General features: G+C 47.7%; 1 protein-coding gene and 1 long non-coding RNA gene across 3 annotated transcripts; one reads left to right on the top strand and one right to left on the bottom strand.

Moving 5' to 3' along the window:
• The first annotated feature begins 363 nt into the window (after nucleotides 1-363).
• On the top strand, nucleotides 364-7,172 carry CDKN2C (cyclin dependent kinase inhibitor 2C). 2 transcript variants are annotated; one of them, XM_061451270.1, is made up of 3 exons: nucleotides 364-978; nucleotides 1,414-1,554; nucleotides 5,233-7,172. In XM_061451270.1, exons 2-3 carry the CDS (start codon nucleotides 1,426-1,428, stop codon nucleotides 5,605-5,607), a joined length of 504 nt encoding a protein of 167 aa, XP_061307254.1. In that variant the 5' UTR covers nucleotides 364-978; nucleotides 1,414-1,425; the 3' UTR covers nucleotides 5,608-7,172. The 2 variants fall into 2 exon arrangements, with proteins under 2 accessions (XP_061307254.1, XP_061307255.1); XM_061451271.1 differs by lacking the exon at nucleotides 364-978 and adding an exon at nucleotides 990-1,315 and having other exon boundaries at nucleotides 1,346-1,554.
• A 567-nt stretch (nucleotides 7,173-7,739) lies between these two features.
• LOC133268338 (uncharacterized) lies at nucleotides 7,740-11,723 on the bottom strand. Its single transcript, XR_009743042.1, has 2 exons — nucleotides 10,317-11,723; nucleotides 7,740-8,618 (listed from the first exon to the last, which is right to left on the bottom strand). It is a non-coding gene; the product is annotated as an uncharacterized LOC133268338 (long non-coding RNA).
• Between the last annotated feature and the right edge of the window lie 3,110 nt (nucleotides 11,724-14,833).

Genomic DNA, 14,833 nt, shown 5'->3' with positions numbered 1-14,833 from the left:
CCTCCTTTTCCTTTCATTTCCGCCCCCCCCCCGTTCTTCTCCCCCCTAGGCCTCAGCACCGCTCCACCTAAAAGCACCCTGACTGCTATGCCTGTAGCGGGGCAGCGCCGTGCCCGGGCTCTGCAAGGCCGGGTAACGACGCAAGGAGCCGCGGGCCGGGGCCGCTGCAGGCCTTCCTGCCCGGCCGCGCCGCAACTCCGCCGCGCCTCCTTAAATCTCTGCCGTTAAAATGTGGGCGGGTGTTTCAACTCAAAAAGCGCTCAAATTTTTTTTCTTTTCAAAAAAAGCTGATGAGGTTAAAAAAAAAAAAAAAAAAAGGGAGGGGGGGGGGGGAAGAGAAGAAGGGAAAAAAAAAAGAGAGAGAAACCGGCTTCGTGTCCGTAGGAAACAGAAGTAGCAATTGTTTGTGCTTAAAAAAGGGGGAGCGCAAAGCCGCGGGCGGAGGCAGCGACGGCGGGACCGGCAAGTGCAGCTTTATTTCGCGAAGTTGAAAGAAGAGGCGAGCGGCGGCTGTCACTGCGCGCCGGGCCGGGCACGGAGCGGCCCCTGCCCGGAGCTCACCCTCCGCTCCCCGCCGGGGCGAGAGGAGCGGCTGGCGGCGGGCAGCGGTAACAGCGGCACCCTCCGCCCCGCCGCCGGTACCGCCAGCACCCGGCGCTCTCCTGGATGCTCCGGAGCCGCCGCCGCCGGGGGCGGCCGCCGGCCGGGATCGCGCCCGCCCGCAGCGCGGAGGCTGCGCGGGGCCGCGGGAGTGAAGCTGCTGCGGGGAGCGGGAGCACCGAGGGAGCCAGCTCGGCGGCTGAGCGCCACGGGCGCCGCCCGTCCGACCCTGCCGTGCTCGGCCCGGACTAGAGAGGCGGCGGCGTGGGATGCCAAGGGGGGACCGGGATCCCGAGCGGGAGTTGGATGCACACTGCTACGGAAGACTGTTCCTCGGAGCTGTTGCTGCTAAGGCTCAGATCCCGGCTGTGAGCAAGGGTGGGTTGTCTTCTTCTTCCAAGATCTCAGGTCTGAGTGAGTCTCCGGTGTACGTGTATATATGTTACCTATAACATATATCATATATCGCATAGCTCTTAACCTACCCTCCCCCCAACCTCCCCGAAAAGAGGCCAAAGTCTCTCCTAGGAGTTTACTCTATATGTGGAAGCAAAGAAATCTTCTTTCAAGTGGAGCTGCACTTTTTGCCGAATAATCACGTGTGAGTTAGGGGCGGGCTCTTGGCAAGGAGGTTTTTTACGAGTATTTACTACAAGGTCTACTCCAGAAGATTAACCATCCCAATCCTTCTGTCAGCCTCCGATGCCATGCCTGGGTAAAAAAAAAAAAAAAAAAAAAAAAAAAGGAAAAAAAAAAAAGAGAGAAAAAAAAAAAAGAGAAAAAAAAAATTCTCCTCTTTTTTCCGATCGTCAGTCACCCTAAAGAATGGCCGAGCCTTCTGGGAACGAGCTGGCGTCCGCGGCTGCCAAGGGGGACCTAGTGCAACTTACTAATTTGTTGCAAAAGAATGTAAACGTCAATGCACAAAATGGATTTGGGAGGACTGCGCTGCAGGTTGGTATCCAGAGAGGGAGGACAAAAAAAAACCAAATGGTTCATCAGTGGTACCTCCGTGAGCCGGGGTGCCAAAAAAGACAGCGTACTTTCTGATTTTGGTTGTGAGAGCAGGCTGGTGGATGAAATTCGAGTGGTTTTTCAAACTCGTTGGATGCCGTATTTTATAACTTTACTGGCTCCAACTCCCTAAAATGACGTACTTGAAATAAAAACTGGTCAAAACCATGATTTCAACCGGGGAATCACCCTCAGTGTCAAACGGGCTGAGAGTTTGCTGATATTTTGTAACTTCGTGGGGAGGAGGCAAGGAATGAAAGAGCTGAGATGAAAAGAAATCAGCTTAGGTGAGCAGGATTTCATAGCAGGTCTGTAAACACCAATGTGCTGTTCTCTGAGCTTAGGATTTCTCTATTTTTTTCCTCTGTGGTTTTTTTTTCTCCTTGCTTTTTTTTTTTTTTTTTTTTTTGCCTGCGATCTGCTTTTAAAGCTTGGCTCGTCTCGGGTCTGGGGCTGCTGTAGATGGTACTTTTCCTTTCTACGTTGTTTGTGAGGAATGACCTTTCTCATCGGGAAGCATGCTGCTCCGCACCGAGGACCTCCGATGCACATTCAGGCTTAGCCCTACGAGTCAGGGATCCAGCCGGATCACTTGCTGCTTTTTGCTTCTTCTTCCTTTTATTTTCCATTCATAATTAGGGCTTTAAAATGTGCTTTTTTCAGCTCGGCTAGCAGGGGCACAGCTTCCAGCTATTTCCTTTCTGATCGTATAGGGTGCTATGTCCTAATTTTTAAGTGTGTGGCTGTGCAAGGCAGGAGTTGGAACTCGTCCAGCTGTTGGAGCTGATGAAAGATTTTGCTTTTAATAATATCAGATAATGATAGCAAAAAAGGTTAAAATATCTACAGAAAAGCTAAAGATGTGATTTATAAATCTGGAGGGAATAATAATAACAATAATAATAGCGATGTGTGGTTATTTGTATACTTAAGGTATAAGTAATGAAACGTGGAAGTGCAGCTATAGATCTTAATTTCTCAATGTTAGAAAAATCTTTTGTTAACTCTTCTTCCCCCCCCCCCAACCACAACAATAATTGCTTGAAAGTGGGATTTTAAAAAAGCAGAGAGTTTGCGAATGTACCCGAGATATTTACAACTTTTTGGCTTACCATCAAAACGCTAGAGCTGGAAAATGAGCCCCTCTTGCTAAAAAAGCAGCACTGACCCTTTTTTGACCATTTCGCTGGAGCTGGGGCTCTGTGAGCTCCTCTCTGCCCTGTTAACACCTAAATAGGGCAGCGCAGGGCAGCGCAACTTGCAGCAACTTTTAAGAGAGTGAAAGGGTTTAAATTAACAACTTAGACAAACTAACTTCTTTAAGAAAGCAGGAAACATTCATCAAGCTGGTTTATCCTGGGGACAGGGGCTGAAAACCGATTTGTCCCACAGTAGTGTATTTATTTTTTTCCCCTTAAAAGCAGCTAACTGTCCGTATCCTGCATTAAGGCATATTTTACACAATGATCCAGCACCCAGCTCTATTTAAACACACATCTGTGTCCTAACAATGCTTCTTATCGCTGCCTAATTATATCTGAGTTAATGAACCACGGCAAAAATCAGAACAGGGGAATCTGTCGACTTATTTTCAATATGTATCATCGACCACACTCGAAAGAGCTCTCTGTCAGTGCCCTCTCCCAAACGGAGATAATCTCTCTATAATCTCTCCCTCAATTAAAACGGGGTGAATGCTCCTGGATTAATACCAATGAATTTATATTTTTCTCCTGCATTTATGTTGAATTAAACAACTGCTCAGCTTGTCTTGCTCTGTCCTTTTTATTCCTGGTGAAGTGTACCTATGCAGGCCTCAAATACATCTCCTGCCCTAATGCTTTTCGTCAGCCTTATTCTATTAATGCTTTCTCCTTCCTTGCCTCCCTCCCCTCGAGTGAAACTTTGCAAAATAAAGGGCATTCGCTGTGCAGTTGTAGCCCACGACCCACGAGCATCACCTTTTAGATGATTTTCTCTCCCCCCCCCCCCCCCCCCCCCCCCATCTGTAACTGAAGCCTCTGGTCCTCTGAGCCGAACACAGAAAACTCCCAAATACATGTTTTGAATTCCCAAATAATGCAGCCTGGGCTCTCCAAAAGAGATCAAAATGTCCGGATTTTACTAAAGAAAGAGAGATCGCAATGCCCTTGTTTTCTTTTACATCTCTTCCATCTCTGGTCAGAAGTGAAAGAAGTGGCACACAGGCAGCTGGAAGCCTTGGGGCACAGAGAGATCCCTTTCCCTGAATCCCAGATCTTTTTCCCTGAATCCCAGCCTGTCTTATCTGCACTTTTTCTCTGGTCTGTAGATAGAATATACCGGGCTGCTTTACAGCCCACATGCTGCACTAATTGTGTTTATTATAGCTTGCTTTTCTTAAACAGCCTAACCGAGATTTCTCACCAGGAGAGTTTTACAGCAAAACCCCTTGTAGAAATCGTACCTTTTGCTAAACCCAAGGCACTGTCATGCTCGTTTATGCAGATAATTTTTTTTACCAAGATTTTCAAATCACTTTTGGCGTTTCTCAGGAAATAAAAAAGGTTTTTATTGTTGTTTTGACTCGAATTTGACACTTGCACTGGGACTAATGGCAAGGACAGGAAAATGCTGCCCATAGGCTGGAGATTATACATTACTGCGTTCATGTAAAAAACCCCTTTGTGCTGACAAAAAAATATAGGAATTTAGGGGGAATCGGTGCAAGATGTGAAGTCCCAAATACGAGAGATTTGGGTTCGAATTATGATAGTTTTATGACGCAACTGAAAAAATTCAAATAAGCTTTTTTTTTCCCCTCTCTGAGAGAAACAGAAAATCCAATTATTGTTGTTGTTGTTTTTCAAAAAGGGCTGTTTTTAACAGCAGAATATAGCCACGGTTTGCTCAGATTGAAATGATGAAAGTAGAATGTAATGTACTGGGTTGAGAAGGAAACTGCTGGGACTTTGAGACATTCCTTGTAACTTCTCCTTTTTGGGTGACCTAACGCAGCACAAATATAAGGGAGGGAAAATTTCTTGTAGCATTTATTTGTCTTAGCAGACAGAGCTATGGTACAGTGCAAATATTTGTTTTATGATAATGCACAGACAATGTAAACACCTGAGAGCTTATAAAAACACACGGCACATTTGCTGTTGCTGAGGTGAAATATCTGCTCCTCAGAGACCCTGGGCTGGGTGTTTAAGGAGATTAAAGAGTAATGCAAAGGTGTCTCAGTGCTCAGGCAAATGAAACCAAACCGTGCTTAATGTTTGTGTGCTGAGAAACTGAGATAACCCACATCAAATAATAATAATAATAATAATTATAATTATAATAATGGTATAAAAATCTCCATTCTATGTCACCTCCTCCAGTCATTAATCTCTCTGAGACAGAAAGCCATTACCACCGAAGTGATAACATCTTTAACCGGGTTTAGTGAAAAATACATGAAAAACCAGATGTTCTGCTGTGCCGTTAGCTTTCTAGGGGGGCTCCCCTGTCTGCTTGACATGAGGATTTGAGCCGAAGCAGAACCCAGGGATAAGCACTGAGCATCTAAACCCTGTGCTGGAGCAATTCCCCCACCCCATCCCTCGGTATTCAACTCTTCTTCATCTCTCCTAGGTGATGAAGCTGGGGAACCCCGAAATTGCCCGGAGGTTGCTAATTAGCGGCGCGAACCCCAATCTGAAGGACAGTACTGGCTTTGCTGTAATTCATGATGTAGCCAGAGAGGGGTTTCTGGACACTTTGCAGACTCTGCTGGAGTTCAAGGCTGATGTGAACATCGAGGATGATGAGGGGAACCTGCCCTTGCACTTGGCGGCCCGGGAGGGGCACGTTCGGGTGGTGGAGGTCCTTCTGGCCCGTGCGGAGTGCAAGGTGGGCCACCAGAACAAGCGGGGGGCCACTGCCTACGACCTGGCCAAGCTCTACAAGAGATCTGCCGTGGTGAAGCTCTTGGAGGGCAGCAGCTTCTCCCCCGCAGCCATGGATTAAGCCCCACTCGGACACTGAGCCTTCACCCTCCTCAGTATTTTTTTGTTCTCCTCCTCCTTTTTAATAACATTCGTTGCAACCTTACTTCTATTATTATATATATATATATATTATTTTTTTCTCCCCCACTCCTGAACAGCTGATAGTGTAAGTCTCAAGAAATTCTAGAGGTGGGTTTACAAGTAACAGAAACGCTTTAAACCCGCGCTCCCAGCGATTTCTTATGCCTGCCATTTACAGCCTACTCACAGACTCAGCCGTGTACATGCCGGTAGCTCATACCTAGTTTTCCAAGTATCAAGTTTTAGGATTTATTGTAGGTCATTCGTATTAAGTCATTAATACATATTCACATGCTTAATGTTGCTGGGTTTTTAAGGAAAGAAAAGAGCTTATTGTGATTTCTCTCACCTCTCAAAGCTCCCCCCCCCCCCTCCAATGCCCTCCTTTCGCCATCCCTTATTAGTCAGGCTTAAGGGTTTGAAAACCTGCTTTTGGCTTAAAACAGCTTTTCGAGGGGTAACCTGCACCTCCCTGCTCGGGCAGAGCTTGAAGTCAAAGGCTGCTTGGCCTGAGGACAGAGGACGGCGCTTAGAGGCTTTGGGGAATAGCTGCGTTTTGACACTAGCAACAGCTTGTAGCAGTAGGTCACTCGCTTTCCAAACGTAGATGACACTTTTCCCCTTTCAGTATTTAAACTTCCACCAACCTGGTTTTGAATTGAGTTACCAGAAAGAGTGTAAGTGGTGGTGTTCTGATTGCCAGAGGTTTCAAACAGCCCAGTTGAGTGGTTCGTGTTTACTGTGCACTGAACGAGAGGAGTTTTCTAGTTTCAAAACAAGCAGCAGAGAACCTTTGTCAGAGGCAGGAGGATGCGGGGGCTGCGATGCAACACGTTTTCTGGTCGCTTCATAAACTGAGTGCAGTTTAGATGCTCTTTAAGGAATATTTGCTTTCACCAGCTGTTCTGTTCTGCCTGGAAATAAACTATCTCAATGACAGATGCATCTCCCAAAGCAGGAATATCGGGATACAGTGACATTTAGGAAGCAGCACTTCGGTATTCGGGAAATCATGTTATTGCTTGCACCTAAAACCCGATTTAACCACTGAATTTTTCCCATTGCAATACAGCTGAGAGGATTCACCAGACCCATTTACTTCTCCAGCTACAACGTTAGGAGCTGAGGACACTTAGCATCGCATTGGAAGGAGTTTAGTATGCAACTTATAACGTTTGTACAGGTTCCAGTTGTTGCACAGCTGGGCAGTTTCAAGTGCTTTATTCTGAATTGCCTAAATTTCAGTTGCGCAAAATAGAAGGTTTTAAATCGATGTGGAAGGAACCGTACTGAAAATAGCACTTAAAAAAAGGAGGGGGTGTACTTTAGTTTAGATTTTAACTCTTAAAAAAACCGGAGATTTTTACACACACACCCCCCCCCCCAGTTCAATTACTACCGTTTATCAAGTAAGAAGTGCTCTGCTGAAGCTGCCTGTCACATTTACCACCCGCTCTGTCACGCTGCTGTGTTTTCTGATTAAAAACCTCTGTGAAATACGGAGTTTTGCGCGCTTTTGTTACCGCTTTTTGTTGACGACGGATCATTAACCCCGGCGGCTGGCACAGGGGCAATAACCCGCAATATAAAGAGCATTAAACCCATCCGAAGCATTAAACCCGAGCAACGTAATCAGCAGGTCCCCGAGGTGGAGTGACCCAAACGCTGTTGCTCTCCGTCTTCCTTTCCTCATGTCCTGGAGGATGCCCCAAGCTTTCTCCTTCTCCAACCAGTGCCCCGCACTCCTCCCATGGAGCAGAAATCCGCTCTTCCACCAGGATTTCTCCCATCGGAAAGGTAATATGAGTTTCTCAGTTATTTTTCACCTGTGTTGCTAGAAAACCCTTCCTACCAACCCCGTTTTGAGCTCCATCAGCGTTTAATTCACGCTAAGCCAAAGTTTAAGCAGTGGCTTAATAAAACAACTGCTTTTCCGAGCAAAATGCCTCGGCTAGCCAGGAATAGCGGCGTTTATTGAGTGCCAGAAGTTCACGTTTACAGCCAGGACATGTTACACCCCGGTCACGCCTATGGCGTTAGGGGTGAGTCACTTCTGATATGCTATAAAGCCCGGTTTAAAGGTAGGGTTTATTTCCTTTCTCTGTTGCGTTTTCCCTGTAAACTACTCCATTTCTCGGAAAGAATACTGTAAATTGAAATTCCTACTGAGATATTTTGAAATGCGAAAATTGCCCCAAGAAGTTCATGGTTACTACAGGAAGCCTCTGGGAAACCAAGGGAGGAATCAGGTGGTGGGTTGCATGCACCTTATGGGGTCTGCAGGTTATACAAGGAGCCTTGTTGCTAGGGCTGGGTCAGCTAAAACCAGGGAGAAGGTCAGTAAAACCAGGGAAAAGTCTTTACATTTCCTGAGCGAGGAGAAAATAACGTAAAGCGAGTCTCATTGACAGGGAATCCTGGCACCGCACAAGGATTCTGGTGTCGGATGTGGTTGCAGAAGTCGCTGGTGTGATTTTTCCCAAGTAGCCTGGCAACATCAGAGGGTCCAGGTTCACAAACTCGCCTCTTTGGGAAGATAACAGGATACGAACCTGCAGTGTGTGGGGTGGAACGAAATCTTTCCGAAGGCTTTTATTGAGACATAAGCCAAACGAAGAGCGAGTTTGCCAGGCAGGAGCAGAGATTGTCCTGCAATAGCCCAGGGAGAGGCAGTGACCAATATAGGATCGAGGTGAGGTGGATACATGGAAATAAATACAGCAAGCGCAGAAACATGGGAAGAAATGGAGCAGGAGCTGTCGCTGTACCAGGATTCACCCTGAGCGGGCTGCGGGAGCACAGAGCTGTGGGGAAAGAGCCTTCTCCCCTATTTCAGTTCCACGGATGAGCAAAGCCGTTGCACTTGACCTTTGCTTCTGAATCACCCTCGGAACAACGGCGGGGGCTGTGGAATTCCTTTGGGAAAGGGCCAGATCCTGCAAAGGGATCCTACAGGGGGGAAAAAACGGATTTAATGTGTGGCAGCAGCTTGCTGAGAGGGTGGAAAGGGCCTGTCTGGCACCGGGGTGGGTGGGGGGGAGAGAGGGGGAAAGCCCTTGAGGGTTCAGGGACTTCGGAGGGGGCACCCAACTCAGGAAATAACTGCACATTTAGGGACACGGAAAGACTTTCCTTCCAGTTTTCAGCGTGGGGAGAGGAGAGGAATCAGTGCTTTATTCCACGGTGGGAGGTGGAATGAGCGTCGTAGGAAACGCCGCTGCGTAGTTGGCGTGAAGAAGGGGTTAAACCGCTGGAAGCCCACCGCTTTTTAGCTTTGCGAAGAAAGCAAAGGCTCTCCTCCACGAACGTACCTGGCAGCTCACTGGGCAGCCAGAAGCAGCCACGTATTATCATCGACTTCCTACAGCGCTGAAATGCCCTCGGTGGCGGGGGGGAATCGCAATAGCCAGCGAGGGGAGGGAAGAAGCTGCGGCGTTTATTTGTGAGGACTGTTACACCGTGGCACGGCATAAAAACGGGGGGGGGGGGGGAATGAAGGGAGCAAGAGCGAAAGGGAGAGAGCCGGGTTCCCCGCCAGCCTCCAATACACACGCATTCAAAATGTCGGTGCAGCTCCCGGAGGGCTCCCCGAGGGGGGGGGCGGCCGCAGGGTCGGGGCAGGTCGGTCGGCCCCGGGGGGAGCGGGGGGGAGCGGGGCAGGGGGTGGCGCGGCCGGCCCCGAAACCGTTATTTCAGCGCTGCGGTTCCCCTGCCCTCGCTCTTCCTGTCCAAACAGTTTTAAATTTACGCGCCTTCCCCAACAGTCTCATCTTATTTATTTTGTTTCCTCCGCCGCCGCCTCGCGTCCCCGTCCCCCCCCATCCCCCGATGAACGCCCCCCCCCCCGGGGGCAGCCGCCGCTCCGCGTCCCCGCTCCGCCGCACCGGGCACCCCGCACCCGGTACCCCCCACCACCCCCCCGGCCCCGTAACTGCTTGAGGCCGTCGCGTTTCTTAGCTATTTGGAGCCCCTTTTCCTTCCAGCCCTCCCCTTCTCCTGCTTCTGCTCTCTTCCCTCCCGCTCCCCGCAGCCCGGACTGGAGCCTCCTCTGCATAACCCCGATGCCTCCGCAGCCCCTCCGCCGCAGTGAGTACAGCACAGAAAGGGACCCACGTCTCGCCGGGGGGGATGGTTATGACTCGTATCTGTGGCTGCTGCCCGGGCTGCGGCGCTCCCGGGCTTCCCTCCCCGCTAACCCCGAGGTTTCAGGGATGCACAAGCATCTCTTCCTACATAGAAGACAAACAGCAGCAGGTTTATCCCCAGGTTTCCTTAACAAAACGGGAAGCAAGGTGGATCTGCCAGGCTGAGCGCCTTTTGTTGGAAATGACAGAGAGCAGAAAGAGCAGGGAAGCAAAATGAATCAGCAGCCACCCTTCTTGGTTTCTATATCACAGAGGCGAGGAAATTATCTTGCGATGTGAACCCCACGGCACGTTTCTGAGAGCCACATGTGCCAAGTCTGCCTCTGCAGACCTGATTTACAGAGCTCCACTCGAAAAAGAACTAACTTCTGCCATGGCCCTGAGTGGTAAGATGGCTCCTTGCGTTTTGAAGAAGCACCAAGTGCAAATCACCAGGGACGTTTCCCAGTGCTAAAGGTCACTGTTTGTCAGCCTGTGCTTCTTCCTAGAACGTTTGAATTACCTTTCAGCACGGTATCAGTTGTAGTTGTGCGAAGTTCATCTTAAGGAATGACGAGGGAGAGAACTCTCCTGGGTTGGATACTTCAGAATAACCTTGACCTTTCATCAGTGCTTATCCTAAATCAGGCAGGGAAAGCAGGGAATTGGGCAAGGCACCTGCAAAAGCATAGATGGAACGTCTCGGGGTTGAAAGGAGTGTTAAAATGGGTTCTGAATCCCACACAGCCAGGGACACTGAGGGGCTAAAAGACAAAACCCAGAGCTCGCAGGCAAAATTCAGCCTGAGACACATACAAAGACCCCGGGTTCATTTCCTCAGCCCCAGATGCATTTTCGGCCGTCAGTCCAATCAGCACTGCTGAAACTCAGACTGCCAAAAAGGGTAAATTCCCTCTGAAAGCAACTGAATCAGCCAAAATCAGCTTTTCAGGGAAGTACAAGACCACTGAACCGTGTTTCCAGTCGCATTTCTTTATGCCTCCGTAACTGCTTTCTGATATTTGCAGAAGCAATTAGGAGGGCTGCTGATATTTATGAGTATTTTAAACAAACCTGTGTGGGAAGCATGAACCATTCTGCTTCGCAGTGCGGCCACTAAAAGGTTAAAGTCAATGCAGAGCTCCTGGTGAAGTTTTCCTTCAGCAGATAGTGCCTATCAAAATGGTCTTTCTTTCTCCTGTTACACCCTGAGAGCAGAAAACGGGGCAGCATTTATATGGCAAAGCAGCCCTGTCACTCCTCAATATTAAGATCAACACAGTGATATTTTAATGAACACTTTCATCCACGGAGCTAATGAATGTTTAAAGGAAAAGATACTCACCCAGCCCAGACCACAGTAAAATGTGATGCCCTATAGAAATGCTGAGTGTTCGGAAGCTTTTAGGGTTTGACCCTACAAGAGCAATTCTGGGTACACATCACATTTACACGCAGAGTATAGTGCAGGCTGGAATGAGGGCTTCTGCTAAAGTTAACTGTCATTTTCTGGTGAGGGAGGATCACATGTTTAGGCCTTAAGTTATTAACATCTATTCTGATGGAAATAGGGACATTTGGGTACACTTTGTCAAACCCAGGAGAGTGCTTTCTGCTTTAGGTATGTTGCCACCGAGGTGATGTGCCACCGCTTGAATAGCTGCGCTTCCCAATCAGGCATGCCAGGACAGGAGCATATTGATCGGTCGTGAACTTTTGCTTCTATTTAGTAACGCTGGAGAGCAGGCAGAGGGGATTTTCAGTCCATGCTGGCTGGAATAGCAGCAGGCCTGGAAACCGAGCTGTTAACTGTGAATGCCTCCTACAAAATGGATTATTTCTTATTAATTTCTGAAAGGAGAAGTCCCCTCTGCTAGAAAAAAGCAGCTTTATATCTGGACACACCATAGTTCTCGAGGGTGTGACTGTAGGTGTGTGCAAATAAAGCTGTATTTAATCTCTCTCAGGGAATTTTATAGAGAACATCAGTGAAAGAGAAAAGTGTATTTGTTTCATGAGCGCTGTAACTTTTAATGATACCGCCTCCTTGCTCCAACATATATGCTCTAAATAGTGTGATGCCTGTGGATTTCTCAGATGTAATTTGGTTTAGCTCTTGTAAAATAAGGGCTGCAGACAAAAAAGCTGTGCTACCCTGTCATATATTCACAGCATTCACAATCCAAGCACTGCATGCCTATATTGGAGTGAACAACAATTTCCTTCGTGTACCAGCATTTTAATTTATGGAAACATATTGTTTTGTGTAAAGAAGGTAGTAGATAATTAACTGTATTCATTTAATCTAATTATAGGCCTCTGAGGCAAAAAGCTGACACTTTTCATTGTGGTATATTCAGAGAAGTTAATTGAAAAAACATTGCAGCCACAAGGCATAACATGCCTATCGTATATTTGATACTAATTCTTTTCTCAAAAATGGGATGAATCTGATGCTCGCTCGAGATAAGGATTACTGTTACTCACTCGAGTAAGGCAAAATCTGGGGAAGCTCGTTATGCAACGCTGCAGTGCACTGCAATATCTCTGCAATTCCAGAGCTAACCACAGACAACTTAATTTGCCAAATTGCGAGATGGTTTTGAAATGCACACAAGTATCTATTACAAATTAAGGAAAGATTGAGCACATTTGTAGCTGGGACGTAGGTCAGAATTCGAACAGAGATCTGCTTTGAGAAGCAATAGGTCAATGTATCAGCTCCTAGCTCTGTTTAATCTTTAGGAGGAACCAAGTAGTAACAGCAGCCTTACCCCTTGGAGTTGTTACTCGGAGTGTAATATGTGTTTTTAAGCTATCAGTATGGCAAACAGATAAACAAACAGCAAAGCAACGCTTGCAGCTCCCAAGTATACAAAGCATCAGACCTTTTGCAGTTTCAGGGTCATTTTTCCTATCACCTGATACACACCAACAGCTTAATCTTCTGACAGCAGTGCTACTTTCATTCTCAAAAGGAAAGTAAAGCAGCTCAGCTCTGCAAAGCTTGCCTCCCAGCTGACACAGAACACAACAGACCAGACATACTGATTGTGGGGAAGCATTTGCCATGTATGTTAAAGAAATTCCAGCTTTCAAGCTGAATCATCATCTTAGAGGCAAATATCACCATTCCCCCCTACTTTTGTCACTGGAGGAGTGTAACTCTGGTGTCTCTGCAGCTCTAGCAGCACCACGAGCAGGACACCTCCAGCTGCTGAGCACCCTGGCCCCTGCTCCAGGGGCCTCCATTTCTGCTCTGCCCGTGGGCATGCTGAGGCCACCCAGCCCTCTCCATCTCTCTCCAGGCGGTGTTGCTCTTAGCTGGTGGGAGATGACACTGCAAAGGCATCACACTGTGATGAAGTGTGCCTAATTACTGCGGTGGTGGTGCTGCTAGCCCCCTTAGGTGATAAACAACCACAGTGGAAGGCCACCGAGCTGATCCCAGGGCTTTGCTCTGCTCTGCCCTGCCAGGGAGAGGCATTGCTGGCAGCCCCACGTAGAAGTCCAGAATTACTTGTTTTCAAATGTATTTTACGGAGATGTTTTTCACTGTGGCTAAAAAGGCAGCAGATTGCACTTTAGGCTCTTCAAATGTTTGTTAATAAAGTCAGAGGAAGTCTGAAAAGTAAACAGATGGTGACACGCGGTCACCTTAACTCTGGAGCTCTGGCTCGAGAGATCCAGAATATTTGATAAAGAAGTTCTCTAACAAGAAAAAGAAGTGTGGCTATAGATAGCCATACCCAGCTCCTGCTCCTACACCATTACAGATAAATCACGATTTGCACTGATGTCAGACTCAAAACCCCAGCCTGTTCTTTAGGAGTTCAGCCTGCAGCCACACTCCTCCTCTCCCTTGGTGCTCCTAACTAATCTTCCTTCTGCCTGGCTCCTGCCTTCTCTTTCTCCTCTGTGGTTTTGTCAGATTACTCCCAGCTCTTGCTCTTTCATGATTCGTTCATACATCCATTCCATGGCTCCTGCCTTTTTCCACTCTTCATGCTCTGTTTTCACCTCCTAGATTCCTTTCCTTCAAATGCACATCCAGCCTCTATTTTGTTGCTTAATTACTTCCCCTGGCATCTTATCTTTATCTCCATCATGCTTATTAACCTCCTTATGTATCATACCCTTTCCCCACTGCATAGCAGAATCTCATTATGTAGATTATGTATAATCTTTTTTTAACCCCTAGTCATGAAGAGCTGCTTCCACAACTGATTTCTGTCTATGATGTCCTAGGAGAAGTCCTAGCACTGGTCAATAATACCGGTCTCCTTGGCATCTACCTCTTTCATCTGCTCCTGCTTCTCACTTTCCTCTCCCTCCCATGCTCTGCCAGTTACCAGCCTCCTCCCAAACTCTTTCACCTGGGTGACCCAGCCTTCTTTCCTCACTGCCTCAGCAGCGACAGAAGAAAGGGAGATGATACACACAGGGGAGATGATGCACACAGGAGTACCCAGATGTCACAAACATCAATCTCTTAGGAATGCAGGAGGAGATATAGCAGAGAAAGGCTGCTTGGTTCCCAGTGCCTCAGGCAAAGAGCATACCGGGTTGCTCTGTGAAAGAGCTGCACATGGTGCCTGCACGCCAGGCGGATGCTGAACACGGAATGGCTCTGTCAGCACAGGCTCATCTTTGGAAAATTTAGCTGCCAAAAGCTAACAATTCTTAACCCATCACGTGCAAACCGAGATGCTGTGGAGCCTTCTGACTTTGTCATGTTCGGATGCGCATCTGTGAAACCACAGCAGTGGTGCTGCCAAATTCCAAGTTGCCACTGAAGAGGTACATGGATGAAAGCAGGCCAGTGATGGTGTTCCAGTTCAAATTCCTTCTCTTGAGAAATGGGGATGCTGATAGTTCTGAATGAGGCAACTGGGTTATTATTTTTTAATATGGGCAAAATATTGTTTTAACCTTGTTCTTGAAAACGACTACAGTGGTTTAGCTGGGAACTGCCAAACCCCAAACCTGGGGCAGATGCTTGGCTCGGAAAATGGTGACAAATAAGATGTTACTAAGACA

This window comes from Pezoporus flaviventris, unplaced genomic scaffold (genome assembly GCF_033815535.1).
Source record: "Pezoporus flaviventris isolate CSIRO_AGI_PZ_B2104156 unplaced genomic scaffold, CSIRO_AGI_Pfla_v1 ptg000013l, whole genome shotgun sequence".
Classification (NCBI taxonomy): domain Eukaryota; kingdom Metazoa; phylum Chordata; class Aves; order Psittaciformes; family Psittacidae; genus Pezoporus; species Pezoporus flaviventris.
This window is presented reverse-complemented; position numbering and strand designations above follow the sequence as displayed.

Bases quoted from the DNA above. Each gene is read 5' to 3' on its own strand.
- CDKN2C (XM_061451270.1), top strand. From the start codon at position 1,426: ATGGCCGAGCCTTCTGGGAACGAGCTGGCGTCCGCGGCTGCCAAGGGG. The intron at 1,555-5,232 runs GTTGGTATCCAG...CATCTCTCCTAG, and splicing joins TTGGGAGGACTGCGCTGCAG to GTGATGAAGCTGGGGAACCC.